Source organism: Gossypium hirsutum, chromosome D06 (genome assembly GCF_007990345.1).
Source record: "Gossypium hirsutum isolate 1008001.06 chromosome D06, Gossypium_hirsutum_v2.1, whole genome shotgun sequence".
NCBI lineage: Eukaryota > Viridiplantae > Streptophyta > Magnoliopsida > Malvales > Malvaceae > Gossypium > Gossypium hirsutum.
The window spans coordinates 65,816,195-65,831,357 of record NC_053442.1 but is presented as its reverse complement, the minus strand read 5'-3'; the positions used below and the strand labels follow the sequence as shown (position 1 = coordinate 65,831,357).

Sequence of the window (15,163 nt, the reverse complement as noted above, 5' to 3'; positions counted from 1 at the left end):
ATTAAGCAAAGGTCCAAAATACTAAGTGTGATAAAAAAAATAATTTATGTTAATTAAACCATGATTTAGTAATTAACTTAGGTTTAATTAAAGTATAAAAAGGGGAGCTAGTGGAAATTCATCATCTTTTCCACTTTCACCATTGTCCACCATGGGAAGAAGCCAAAGAAAGCTTAAAGAATTCCCCCTACCATTTTGCCATTAATTTGGTAGGTAAGACAAGCTATTTTCTTGTAATTTTATGGATTTGTGATCATGGGAGCTTGATTTAGCTAGCCCATGTACCAATTTGATAAACTGTCAACTTTTTAGAAAGTTGCCATTGTTGATTTATTGATGAATTTGGCTTGAAATTAATATATTTTGAGCTTAGATTATGAAAAGGACTAGATCGTAAATTTAATTTAATTTTTTGTTAAATTTGTTACATTAGGGACCAAATTGAGTAAATGTAAAATCTATCATGAAGTTATGATAGAAATATAAAATATAAGATCCCTAATGAGAATATGTGAAATCGAATTTTAATCCGAAGATAGGAATTGAGAGATATGCTTGTCCTGAGTTTAGGGACTAAATTGAATAGAATAAAAAATATGTGTGGCTTTGTACTTAGATGTGGATTGAATGAAGTATGGTATTTTCTTATTTATTGAATTATCGATCGTAGCAAATGTCGACTCCGGGTCATCGAGAAGGAAAGGAAAAGCGAGAGTTATCGACGAGTGACGCGAGATATTGGTTTGTGCTTTTATGATTTGAGATTAATTTATTCTCCCCATATTCATGTCATACCACATTATTGAATATTGAGGTGAATTAATAATGATCATATGCATTGTTTTTCTTTGATTGATATTAATTGCCAAGAGAGTGGACTGAATTAAATAAAATGGAAAGTATTATGATTTATTAGGAACATGATGTGTAATATGAGAATGGATTGAATATGTTATATGGTATGAGTTAATTGTGTGTTGATGATGAATTGGAATGAAATTGTGATATTGAATGTGAAATTATATATATGAATTGAATTGAATTGAATTGAAATGAAATGAAATAAATGATTATTGTGTGATAAATACAATGTACATGGTACAAAAATGAAAATGTAACCGAATATAGGGTATGATAGGTAAATGTGAAAGTTTATAGGGTATGAAAATGCGAATATGGATAATTACATGGTATAATCATGTAAAAATGACTGATTATAAGGATGAAAATGAAATGTGTGTGATTGATGCCCATGTAAACTTAGTAAAATATTAGGATACAATTGTCATGTCAATAGGGCCATATACGTGCTTGTACATAGATTATTATAGATTATATTTAGATCTAGCATTTGTTGTAAATCCTAGGGTAATATAACGAGATCCAACGCGGATCCTCGGGTAATATATGATATAGGTTTAGCCCAAATGGGTAACTTGATAAAAATTTAGTTTGGACGAGCAACTTGGTTCATTTTTGTATCCAAGTCCGTTTTACTAGGGTTTCATAGGGTGAAACATTATAATTGAAATTGGAAACTTGGAAATGTGATGAAATGGAATTGATAAACCAATTTGTTATTCCATTGAAATGAATTCTGTGTATCCCTTCCACATGGTCTCAACCCTTTTATATAGCTTGACCACACGACTGTGTGACCCCTATTTTATAATTTTACCTAGAAATTTGTGATATGTTCAATTTAGTCCTTGAATAGTCCCCGAATTATTTTTAGGGTTTTATTCATTCAATTGAGTCCCTGATAATGTAAATATTATGGAATCTGTGAACTGATTGACTAAATTATTACTATTATATGCATGATATGTGAATGATTCATGCCTTCTGTTACTGTATTTTTGATAAACTGTTACTATTATTATCGTTTCTATCTTATTGATTGCATGTTAAGCGTGCCTACTACTACTGTTGAACCGAATACATGTTTAACCACATTTATTGTTTCTGCACTGTTCTGTTATGAGCATGTCATATTGAATAGTATGGGGTGAGACGATATATACGAAGGAAGTACTGACAGTTTAATAATTTGCAAACATTGGTAGTTCATCCACAACTTACTAGCAGTTTATCTGCAAACTTTTTATATGAAAATAATGGTAGTTTACCCACAATTTTTACTGACATTTTATCTGCAAATTACTGGTGGTTCATCCAAAACGTGGTGTGTAGAGATGGATGAGTTCTGAGAAACTCTTACTGTGGTGTGTAGAGGAGTTGGGTAGGATCTTTTCTAATAAACTGAAATTGCATTGACATTCATAAGCATGTACAATAAAACTGAAAATTTTGAAATGTTATACTAATGTGTTGAGCTGAAAAACTGATATTGTGTATGTCATGTTCTCTGTTTTGCTATATCGATGGTAAATGTTCTAAGAACTGTTATTATGTATATTTTGTTTATTATTTTGCATTGATTTTCTTGTGTTTAAAATTGCACTGTGCTTCTTAAGCTCACCCCCCTTTTAAGTCCCTTCTTTACAGATAACCTATAAGGTTAGGTCGGACTCAACATTCAGAGGGCTTGTCTTGGATAGGTTTTTTTTCAATAAAAGGATTTTAGACGTATTATTTATAATTTCTGTTATTTGGAAACTGTATTATTTTATTTGAACTGTGACATGAGACTTAAATTTTGGGATTATTTTGGCATGCATGACATTTAAAGTTGATTAGGCTATTGAAATTTGGAAAAGTAATTAAAGATGCATGAAATTTGGTTTTAAAATAAAAAACCTAATCGATTATCACTTTTCCATTGTTATAATTGTAATTTAGTTATTGAATGGTAAATAAATTGGAAATCAACTAAGTTTTCAAAAATTAGTCAACATTACAAAGTAAATGTTAAAACCGATCAATTTTCGAAACTCGTAAGTTTTAGTGAAAAAGAGGTATGAAGCTAAGCTTTTCTTCAAAGGTAAATAAATGTTTTTGAAAGACTGTTTTAGAAACTCTGACAGTTTTTCTAAGCCATTTCGGTGGCTAATGTAGCCTTCAGAATTCAGCTGTAACGTTTAGGCAGGGTTAGGGAAGTTACAGGTTGGGTATGAGATGTTACAAAAAGTAACCCATTATCAATATGTATTACAAGTTGTGATTTAATTTCAACTCGTTCACCAAGTTGCAATCTCACTCATACACATTAACTAAATCACTCTCCCCCACTAAGAATTTCTCATTGAAATCTTAGTTACAAACTAAGCAAAGTGATCACTCTTCCTTACTAAGGGTTCCTTCTTTATTATTCTTAACTTGTAGTTGTTACTTCCTATTCAATAAAATATACGATTAATTGTTAACATTATTAAAATTATATTTATAAAATGATTAATATTTTTCATCGAATTAGTAAAGTATTTTAGTACCAGAATTTTGTTAGCTAGACCATTTAATCATTCTATCTACCAAATGTATGCCTTAGAATTACACATCTAACAATCAAATGATCAACTGCATAGATAAAACTGAAAGCCATTGAAACAACCACATGTCAATATTAGGAGTGAGCAAAAGTTGGTTATAATCGACTTAAATGGTTGATCTGATTGTCATCAAACAAGAGGATTATGATGATTAATTTGATTTTTTGGGGGTAAAATAAATTAAGTCGGTCGATAATGATTAGTCGTTAAGGTATAAGACTAGAGAGTTAAGTCAAATTTTTAATTTTTTAATTGAATCGACCGAACTGGCTGATTTCTCTCCTCTAATCAATGCCACTTCTTCACTTAGAAGAGATGCGTAAGAATCTTTCGCTAACAATTGGAAGAAATTTCCTTCTTATTTCAATTTTTGAGAAAGAACTAGCTTTGCAAACTAAAAAGCATATAGAATTTGTGTTTAAAGCATAATCCAAAGAATAATTTCAATTTAAATACATTGTTGATGTTCTCTTGTTTGTGCTTTCAAAGGGATAAGAAAAGTTTTGGAAGATGTGACTCCATCTCCATAATTAAGCCGAGCAACATCCAGCTCCTTTCACAGCCGATACATCGTCTTTAGATCCGACATTGATCGTCCGACCTTTAGGTAAAGCTGCCGGATCATCTCCGATGTCAAGAGCTTTCCTGCTCACGACACGATAGATCTGGGCCAACACTTCGGTGAAGGCATTCTCAACATTTAAGGACTCGAGCGCAGATGTTTCCATGAAAAAAGTGTTCTCTCGTTCGGCAAAAGCTTTAGCATCTTCGGCTGCAACAGCTCGCAAGTGACGCAGGTCGGCCTTGTTCCCGACTAGCATAATCACAATGTTTGGATCAGTGTGGTCTCGGAGTTCCTTAAGCCATCTTTGTACATTCTCGAACGTAACACGACGAGTGACATCGTAGACTAGTAAAGCACCGACAGCACCTCGATAATATGCACTGGTAATTGCACGGTACCTTTGGCAAAATAGCATAAACACAGAGAATTATTTAGGGGGAAGAAATAACTTCGGAATCAAATAATATCCTTTCATCCTCCTTAGCACATAGTAATACCAAATTAATATGAGAATTATTTATAGACGTCATGCTTTCACAATTGCATAAACATCAAACTCAATAAAATAAAGGGGAAAGAACAATGCAATTATTATTATTGTCGATTGAGTCTTAGCTCGATTGCGTTTAAAAAAATATCCTCCTATTTGATTCGAATGCGCTAAAGTGCATTATCCTCCTATTTATGGGTTGGGAAGGGACTATGAGTAGTTCTAAGCATTGTGTTAAATTATATATATATGATCAGAGCCTATAATGATATTATAATATTATTTTGTAATTTTTTTTATTTCACTATTGATTTGCAGAATAATTTATCAAATTATAAGACATTATATATTAAGCATCCGATTTAAAATTTATTAGTAGCAATAAATGAAAATGTTCCATTTAATCAATATGAGATCAAGAGCGAATTTAAGTGGCAAGTAGGAACCTTGGCTTCTAAAATGAAGTAATAAAATTATACTTTAACCCCTAAAACAGAAAACAATCTCTCGAAAATAAGAAATCATAAATTGATAAATAATAAAATTATGTTTTGAACCTTTCAAAAATTTATAATTAAATTCCGATCCCTGTATCACCATTTAACATGCATTCAAAGTGCCTATCACGTAATAAAGGAGCGATAATAGATCAAAATGACGTCCCGATTATAAACAGATTTGAACCGATTTGCAAATTCAAATAAATTCGAAGAAAAAAAAAACAGAGATCCCAAAACTCATATAAAAATTTCACAAAAAAAAAAGAAAAAAAAAGATTACCTTTCTTGTCCAGCAGTGTCCCAAATTTGAGCTTTAACAACTTTATCATCAACATGAATGCTACGAGTTGCGAACTCAACACCAATGGTGGATTTAGACTCAGCGCTAAACTCGTTCTTCGTAAATCTAGACAATAGGTTGGATTTTCCAACACCAGAATCACCGATCAACACAACCTTAAACAAATAATCATAATCATCATCAGCTCTATAAGCTCCCATTTCCTCTCTGATTGGATCCAAAAAAAAAAACTCAGAAAAAAGAAGGAAAAAAAACCCAATATTAATTGGGTATCTTAATTGTTATGTTTAACATTTAGTTTTTAATTTGTTGGTTCTGGGTTTGGGATTGTTTGGTGTGAAAAAAGAAGAAAAAAATAGAAATAGGGTAAAAAAAGCTTGGCAAAAATGGCTATGATTAAAACAAAAAACTAACCTCTTTTCACGAGATTTTTTGGAAAATAACTTTTTTGTGTGGGCAAAATTTGTTTTGATTTAACCATCTATGATTTATTGAATGGTTTTTGTGTATTGAGATAATAAATTTATAAAATAGATTCAATTTTTTTGGCCTTTAATAGTGTGTTTTTAATTAATAAATTAAAATATTTTATCTTCGTAACACAAAATACCTCTATAATTAATAATTGCTATTTTTTTTTCCACTTTTCGATTCCCTTAAGGTTTGGTCTCTTTATTGGACAAGAATAGTATATGGCACATATTATTATAATTATTATTATGGAAACCTCATGTGAAATGAACTTTGAGCATCAAGTAATGTCATGACATATTTTAGCTAAGTCATCTCTGTCATATATAAGCCGTCACATGGAACCTTAGACCCATTAATTACCTGACTATCTTAAAATGTTACATCATTGAGATAAGGTATAACTTTACTGTCAACCAACCCAAGATAAGAGACCCATAGTAGAACACTTTGAACCCTTTTCTCCAAGCAACCCCGAGTATCCTTTTAATTCCCTCAAAACCCACCAAAAACAACGTTTTCCGCCCCAATTCAGGGTGAACTGCCACCACCACAACCATCTACTTCTCCTTGTTGATTTGTTTGTCAACATTATTATTATTGGTACATATATAGCTTTTGATACAAAGAATAAGCGTGGAGGAGATCGTGGTGAAGATTAGAGGTTGATTCACCTTTAGGAGCATAGAGTCGTATAATGTTGATAGTAAGGTAATGTGTTAGGTGGGCATAGGGAAAAGAGAGAGGAGAGAGCTAAAGAAGGTGCATTGTCCGTTCCTCAAATATGAGGGGGTTTGTATATGGATTGATATCATGGGGAACGTGGCAACTCCTGGTTGGCCAACTAGTCCTTTCAAGGGTCTTAGTTAGGTGGATCATGTGATATGGCTCAAGTTATAGGGTATGCAGGTGACAAGTGATGATTGTCCCATTAAAATAACTTGCTTGTTAGAAGCTTGCATATTCCCTAAGCTCTGACAAAATAGTGTTCATAAAATAGGTAATCTAGCGAAACCAGTGGTGTTTTGCTTCAAGGAAGTTATTCTAATGGCGAAGGTTACCATGTACAACAATAACATACATTATTTTGATTATTGTGAATCAAAGTTGTCAGAATTGGATTGTACAAATTGATTAAATTGAGAATCAAATGTCCAATCATGACATATAATAAGAAATAGTCAAAACAATTTCGAATAAAAAAAATGAAAAATCAATTAAAAACAAAAAAAATGGATTTTTTGTTTTTAAAAATTATTTGTACCAAAAAGAATTTTGGGTTTTCCATTATGTTTTTGGGTTAAATTCCAAATCATTAATGTTTCATTTTTTTAACTTTTTAGTTTGTAATATCAAATAATGTTTTTAGTTCTAGAATTAGTCCCTACATTCTTGGGTATAGAATAAATTTTAATAAAATATTTATTAAAATTATTATACTTGTAATAATATTATTAATATTGTTATACTTGCATCTCACGGGTCTACTTCGCGACTTGGTGAACCACCTCGCGAGCTTACTTCATGGCTCCCGTGGGCACCCTAAGAAGCTCCTCACCTCACAAACCCAACAATCAAGCGAACACACACTATAGGGATTACCCCTCTAATACGCGTAGAGGATCTATCATTTGTACATCGCATTTACCCGTTACTTTGATATGACAACCCAATAAATCGACTAAGCTTCAAGGAATACGAAACTAATAAGGTGGTGACATGTAGCACATCGAGAAAGACTGATGGTGTCATATATAAGATACCTCAAGGCCCAAAAACAAGGATTTCTCTTTCTCTACCTATCTCTCCTTTCTAGTCACCTTTCTTCCTCCAGAACACTTCCTCCTGAACACTCATAACACTTTCTACAACTTTTTGCCCACCGAAAGAACCATCAGACGACCACGGTCTTTACTTGGTATCAACAAACATAACAATGAATTTAAATTTTATTGTGAACAAAAAATAAATGGAAAGAAATAAGGTAATAACAATGAATGAGTTTAAACTATTACAAAAATATATATTTTTTTTCTTTTTATACATTACAAATACCATTGCAATTTCAATCTAATCCCCTTTTAGAGATCCTTCATGGTTACATATGAAATTTTATGTGAAAAAAATAAAAATAAAAAACAAAAAGTATATAGCAAATAATAATTTGATTGTAATGTAGAATTGAGGTTCAAAGGAAAGCACATGATCTTCTTTTTATAGGTTTTCTCTTTGGTTTTGGTGGCCTCAATGCTATCTTTATTGCAACATCAAAAACAGCCTTCACATTCTGGACCAAAACCCAACAAAGCAAAGTTTATTAGCTTTTTAAACATAATTTGATGCTCAAAAACAAATAAGTACATTTTTAAGGAAGTTCATGTAGAGCATAAATCGGTTAAAATCGATTTAATCGACTTATTCAATTAAATCGAATTTGGTTAGCTCGGTTAAATCGATTAAAGTCTCGTTTATTTTGTTTTTGTCGATTTGTTGTTAAAATTCATAACTAAACTAATAAACTTAATTAACTAAATTGATCGATGATAAGTTAACAGTTTGCTCACCCTTACATATAAGGCAAAAGCCCAATGTTAAGATAAGCCCATATGACCCTAACATGAGATTAGAGGTGATCATGGGCCGGGCCGGGTGGCCCGCCCGAAATATGGGAGGGTTCGGGTAAAAATATAGGCCCGAAATATGGGTTTGGACAAAAAATGAGGCCCGTCCAGGCCTCGGGCACCACTTTTTTGGCCCGGACCCAGCCCGAATATATAATAAATATATATATTTAATTTTTTAATTTTAAAATATTTTTAAAATAATTTTTTATTTTTAAAATAAATTTTTGGTGTTTATTAAAAAAATAGGCCGGGCCGGGTCAGGCTCGGGCTTAGGATTTTTTCTCGGGCCAGGCCTGGACAAAATTTTAGGCCCATATCAATTTAGTCTTGATTCTAAAACTTTTTAACCCTATTTACACATTGTGTAATTTGATTTTTTTTTGTTACAATTTTGCTTTTCTTTGTAACATTGAGGTTTAATTTTAAAAGAATACGAAAAAATGAAAACTATTATCTTGAATTTTTTGGTGTTTCCATTTTTTTTATATATATTTTCAATCAAATTTAGTTGATAAACTTGTTTTTTTAGCTATTTAGGTAAAAGGGTCACAAAGAAAAGCAAAACTAAAAAAAAAAAAAAGAAGACCAAATTACTCAACGTGTAAATGTCAAGGGTTGGATTTTTTAGAATCAAGACTAAATTGACACAATATATAAATGTTGAGGGTTAAAGTTGTTATTATGTCAATTTTAAAAGTTACTATCGTTAGCTAACTGATGACCAAATAAAACAAAATTGAATAGTTGAATGACTACTATAGTTTGCCCATTCTACTAACAAAAACTCGATAAATTGTAAGATAAAAGGGTACCTGTTGGGTTTTGGAGCTGCACTCAATGTAAGTAACTGCACCTATCATCTTCTTCAACTCCTCACCCTATTCACCATTATGTATAAATAATAACATAATTGTTAGCTCATCGTACTGTGTCGATGTCGAGTTAATTTTAATCAATTGATATATTTGTTTTGTGCTTTTTTTATTACCGAAAAAAATAATTATTTAAGCTTAGATTTTTAATTTAACTTGCCTGAGATGTTGTTATTGATATTGCTCCGGGGTTATCACTCAAGAATTGCTTGTCATCTCTTAAATCTGCATTTCAAAATGTAAGGCCTAATTGAACAGGGTTTATTACGTAAAATAACATTACAAACTATTTAAGTACTTTACTAAGTTGATGCCACTGTCTTAATCAGGTTACTTTACTCAGTTGTGAGTTTCTTTTTTATTATCAAATTAAATCGGTTTAGGTCTAGGTCTAAAAAATAGCATGTTTTACCGTTTAAAAATATTCTAAAAATGGGTCAGATTGAACCGGCCCAGAGTTGAGAAGTATAAATCAAAGCTCCTTTGAATCAGATATAGATTACTCTATTTATAAACACCTCTTGTCCGGTTATTGTAGTATATTCTCTCTTTCTTTCTAAACTTGGGATAGTTTCGAGCTAACCCGAATTACAAAAACTTTGTTCAAGACCCAATCGAGTTTATGAAACTAAGCAAATAACCCAACCCTTGGACCGTCGAGTCTCAATCTCAAATCATGTGTGTAGTTATTTAAATTTTTAAAGGCAAGAGATTAAGCTTACCTAGTTTGGTTCCAACAAGCACAATTGGCACATTAGGAGCATAATGTCTAAGCTCGGGGATCCACTGTTAGCCATGAAATTCAATATTTATGTCATAAAATTGAGTAATTTGAAGATAAATCAAAAAGGGTATAATGGTAAATTTAGCCTTCAACATTTATTTTTTTTGCCAATTTGACCCCTTGTTCTTTTTTTATTATTATTAGAAATTTGGCCATTAACCTTTTAAAAAAAGTTAAATTGATTTTCTTCAATGTAATTGTTGATTAAAACATTAGTTTTTTAACGATGTTGGTGGGGACAATGGCGGAGTCAGGGGGCTCATAGGGCCCCGGCCACTTAAAATGGAAAATTTTCCATTTAGGCTCTTTATAATTTATAAAATTTTAAATTAGTAATGGTAAAATTGCAGTTTCCCTCCAAAATGATAAAAAAATGATTTAGTCTTTTTAAAATGACAAAAATATAGACTATTAAAATGGTGAAATTGTATTTTTACTATCGTAAAAATATACAATTTAATTCCGACTCCCGTAAAAAGAATTTCTGGCTCTGCCACTGCGTGTGGAAACCCGCATAATAGTCCACGCATACTTCATGTCGACAGGACTCTATTTGTCATATATGTCATGTTAACAAATAATCTAAAATTTATAAAATATTCAAAGAACAAAAAAAGTTTATAAATATTCAAAAAAGAAAAAGAATGAAATGCACGTGGATTGCTATGTTGGCTACCATATTTAAAAATTTAGCATTTTAATCAGTATTTTCGTTAAAAAACATAAATCTAACTCTCTTTAAAAAATTGAGGTTAAAATTAGTTCAAAAATAGAATAAGGATCAAATTGACAAAAAATATAAATATTAAGGACTAAATTTATCATTATGTCTTAAAAATAAAATGAAATGAAATTACCTTTTTGTGAACATTTTCATAACTGGCCCTGCTAATAAGAGAAAAGGCCAACAAAAACACATCAGCTCCCCTATAACTCAAAGGTCTTAACCTATTGTAATCTTCTTGGCCTGAAATTCACAAATTGAATGAGATATGTATATGTAAATTGCAATTCAATACCAAATTATCTCGAACCCGAATCCAAAATTATCTGAAACTGAAACAATTCGAACTTGAAATAACTATAACCCAAAATAACACGAACGACTAATTCGAAATAACTTGAATAAGTAATTCAAATTTGAAAAATTCCGAACTTATAACGACTTGTTCCAGAGAAATCCAAGCCTTAAACAAAAGAACCGAACTCAAAATTCATCAAACTTTAAAACCCAATCTAATTTTTTTAAAGATAATATATATAAATATTAATATAAAATTATTTTTTTATGGATGTGTTAGTTTGGCCTGATAAAAAGCATACATATAAGCTCAACCCAAAATAAGCCGGACCGAACCCGATTTGAACCGATATTTTCCTCGAACCATAGAGTCAATGAGCTTACCGGCAGTATCCCATAGGCCAAGGTTCACTGTGCTGCCATCCACCACCACATTAGCACTAAAGTTGTCAAACACTGTGGGAACATAGTCCTATACACCAAGAAAGAAAAACAAAAACACATTCCATTATTATCACTTTTATAGCTCGGCTCGACTTGAATACACCACAAAATAACAATCAAAATGACCCCATCGTTACCGTTGGGAACGTATTGCTAGTATACGAAATAAGCATGCAAGTCTTCCCCACTGCTCCATCACCTACTGTGACACACTTGATAAACCTCGACGTATTCATCATCTTCGGTACAATGGCAACGGTGACAACTTTTTCGAAGACTTTAAACTCGGTTAGATATGATCGATGAAGAAGATGGTGTTTGGGGGGGGGGATTGTGAGGTTTATATGAATTGAGGGGTTGGCTCCAAACTTTAGAAATGATTCAAAAAGGAATGGCTTTTGATTTCTTCAAGTGGAAGAACATTATTAGAAAAAAGAATGGTGATTAAAGTGGGTTTGGTGTTGGGGGGTGTTAGTTGGTGGATTAAGTGTTGTGGAAGGGATGGCAAAGAAAATTAAAAAAGGAGTTTGCTTAATTACTGTTCTAAAATAACTAACTTTTTAGAGACAGATATTGTTGATAGGAACAGTTATGAACCTTGAACATGGATTATAAAACAAAGGGGTAAATCCAGAAATATTTTACGGGTGAGAATTGAATTATAATTTTTTAATATTTCAAAATATAATTTAATTATTTTTTAAAGGACTAAAATGATTGTTTCCATTTTTTGGTGACCAAAGGGTAAATTTACCATATTTTAATTTTTTGCTTGCCCCTTTAAATTTGCATTAGGAGTGTTCAAACGGTTAGTTCGGTTATTAACCGAACTGAATAGCATTCACCAAATTAACTAAACTATATAATTTTTTAACCGTTAATCAAACCGAAATTTTTTTCAAAAAATTTTAACCGAATCAAAATATTTCGGTTAATTTGGTCGGTTAACCAAATTAACCGAAATTTATATGTTTTTATCTTTTGATTAAAACAAGTATAAACATATAAAAAAATACATTGAAATTAGCCGAAATTTTATGTCTTGAAACACTACATAAGTCTTGAAATTAAAACATAATTAACACATTAATTATTAAGTTTGGTTAATCCAGTTAATTCAGTTAATTACCCGATTTCAAACCGAATCAACTGATAACTAAAATTCCAAAAAACCATTAACCGACCTTCGACCGAACTAAATTCGACCACCGACCGATTAACCTAATTAAATTGATTTGGTCAGTTAATTCGATCTTAACCAAAGTTTAAACACCCCTAATTTACCCTACATAAAACATATATAATACAAAAAATATCAACTTTTTCGTAGTTACTGGTTGAATGGCAAAAAAATTTTTTGGTAAAATTGAAGTTTTAGTTCATATTAAATTTAGGGTTTGAATTTGGAAAATACATTGCCCTTCTTATAAAATAATGTTGGCCCCTAAACGAGATAATTAGGTTCATTTTGGTGCTTGGATTTTTTTAATCTATTTTAATACTTAAATTTGACAATTAAATTTATTTTAATCATTAAACTTGAATTTTATCAAAATTTAACTACGTGACACCCTAAAATTATATAATTTTAATTTTCGAAGGGCAAAAACAAACATAATTACCCAGATCATGGATAAAAAATTACACAACCCCAAAAAAACCCAACTTTTTCCTTCACAAATTAGTGTAGTTTTGAGTGAGAAACACAATGATTAACAATTTCGGTGCTTTGTGCTTTATAAAATGGCTGACCTCATATTAGCTTTGCTTGCCCTTTGCCCCCCACTAATATTTTGAATCTTCAAAACAAAGAAGTGAGAGACAAATAAAAAATGGAATTAGTGATGATACATACTCATCTTTACGTTAAGATTACCTTTCTACTTATTTTATTATTTAGTCCTCGATTGAATTTTAATTTGGTTGATATTATTACGGTTAGAAATATTTAAACAGTTAACCAAATCAAATTAATTGAACTTTTTAATCCTTTAACCGTTAATCAAACCGAACCGAAATTTATATATTTTATTTTTCTTTTTATTGTTAAAACAAGTATAAAATATATCAAAAAAATTGATAATGTTCATTTGACTGAATTATCCGAATTAGTAATAGTCTAATACATATAATATATAATATTTTAATTTTAATTTTAATTTTCTTATATGATGAATTACATAACATATAAACATAAAAGAAAACTAACATATTATAAAATTAGAAAATGAGTTGTGTTTGTTTGTAGGAGTGTTCAAACAGTCGGGTCGGTTATTAACCGAACCTAATTACTCGAAATGTAAAAATTTTTAACCGTTAATTGAATTGAAATAATTTAGTTAATTTGGTCGATTAACCGAGATTTATATGTTTTTTCTTTTGATAAAAATAAGCATAAAACATATAAAAAAAATACATTGCTAATGTTTATTTTTTATTAGTTAAAAAATGTATTATTTATTTCGATTAATATAAAAAATAATAGTTCAAAAAATACATTGCTAATATAAAAAATATATTATATATAATATATATTATTTATTTCGGTTAATTACCCGATTCCAAACCAAATTAACCGATAACTGAAATGTTAAAAAAATCATTAACCAACTTACGATCGAACTAAATTTGACCACCGACCAATTAATCGAATTAAACCGATTCGACCAGTTAATTTGGTTTTAACTAAACTATAAACACCCCTATATGTTTATATATCTTTTGCTCAAAATATCATATAGATATTTGAGCTTGATTGATTGGTCCAATCCCTAAACAAGTTTAGTTAAGTCGTAGTCCAAAATTATTTCACTTAAATTGGACTCAATTCAGTATTTAAATATTTTTATATTTTTATAATTAAAATTAAATAAAAAATTTTATTTTTGGACAAAAAAATTATTATTATTAAAATAATAATTTGAAACCTAACATGACACATAAAAATACCAAAAACATGTTATAAACAATATAATTAAATTTATGATAATATATGACACTTTAACACAATTAATATAAACATAATATGTAATAACTTATATCCCATTGTTTTTGCATTTTTATCATAGAGTAAATTGCACCAAATGTCCCAAACTATGGCTCATATTTTAAGTTGGTCCTTAAACTTTAGAACGTTTTAATTACATCCCTTAATTTTGGAGGTTATAACAATCAAATCCTTCTGTTACTAAAACCGTTAATTTCATCATTAAGTGACACATCAGATCTCATATCTCTTAATTTAAAAAAAAATAGAACTAACTGTCCATGTAATAAAAAATACATTAATTTTTACAAATGTCATTTTAATTGGATTATAGATTTATATATTGTCACTAAATTATATAATATAGTTTATTAATAAAATAGAATTTATTTTAATTTTATGAAATTATTTATTAATGAGGTGGTTTATGATTTATGAAATAAAAATTCTATATGAAAATTTTAACATGAAATTTATTTACAAATTTACATCTAATTTGAAGATATATCATAAATTTTTTAAATTAAATTTCATTATCAAATTTTAAAAAGAAAATATTGCAATTTAGAAAACATGTTTATTTAATGAAAATTAAAGAAAACCCTTACATCAAGTTATTCAATTTCATAACAAAATCATTGATGTAATAATTTTCA

At 30.0% G+C, this 15,163-nt stretch overlaps 2 protein-coding genes across 2 annotated transcripts; both read right to left on the bottom strand.

Annotated features, from left to right (window-relative positions):
• Positions 1-3,792: 3,792 nt before the first annotated feature.
• On the bottom strand, positions 3,793-5,774 carry LOC107961528 (ras-related protein RABA1f). The gene is made up of 2 exons (XM_016897640.2): positions 5,285-5,774; positions 3,793-4,412 (listed from the first exon to the last, which is right to left on the bottom strand). The coding sequence occupies exons 1-2, from the start codon at positions 5,503-5,505 to the stop codon at positions 3,980-3,982; spliced, it is 654 nt and encodes a 217-aa protein (XP_016753129.1). The 5' UTR covers positions 5,506-5,774; the 3' UTR covers positions 3,793-3,979.
• Positions 5,775-7,742: 1,968 nt separating this feature from the next.
• LOC107960222 (rac-like GTP-binding protein RAC9) lies at positions 7,743-11,842 on the bottom strand. Its single transcript, NM_001426024.1, has 7 exons — positions 11,659-11,842; positions 11,462-11,549; positions 10,914-11,023; positions 9,995-10,058; positions 9,433-9,497; positions 9,213-9,278; positions 7,743-8,063 (listed from the first exon to the last, which is right to left on the bottom strand). The coding sequence occupies exons 1-7, from the start codon at positions 11,758-11,760 to the stop codon at positions 7,965-7,967; spliced, it is 594 nt and encodes a 197-aa protein (NP_001412953.1). The 5' UTR covers positions 11,761-11,842; the 3' UTR covers positions 7,743-7,964.
• Between the last annotated feature and the right edge of the window lie 3,321 nt (positions 11,843-15,163).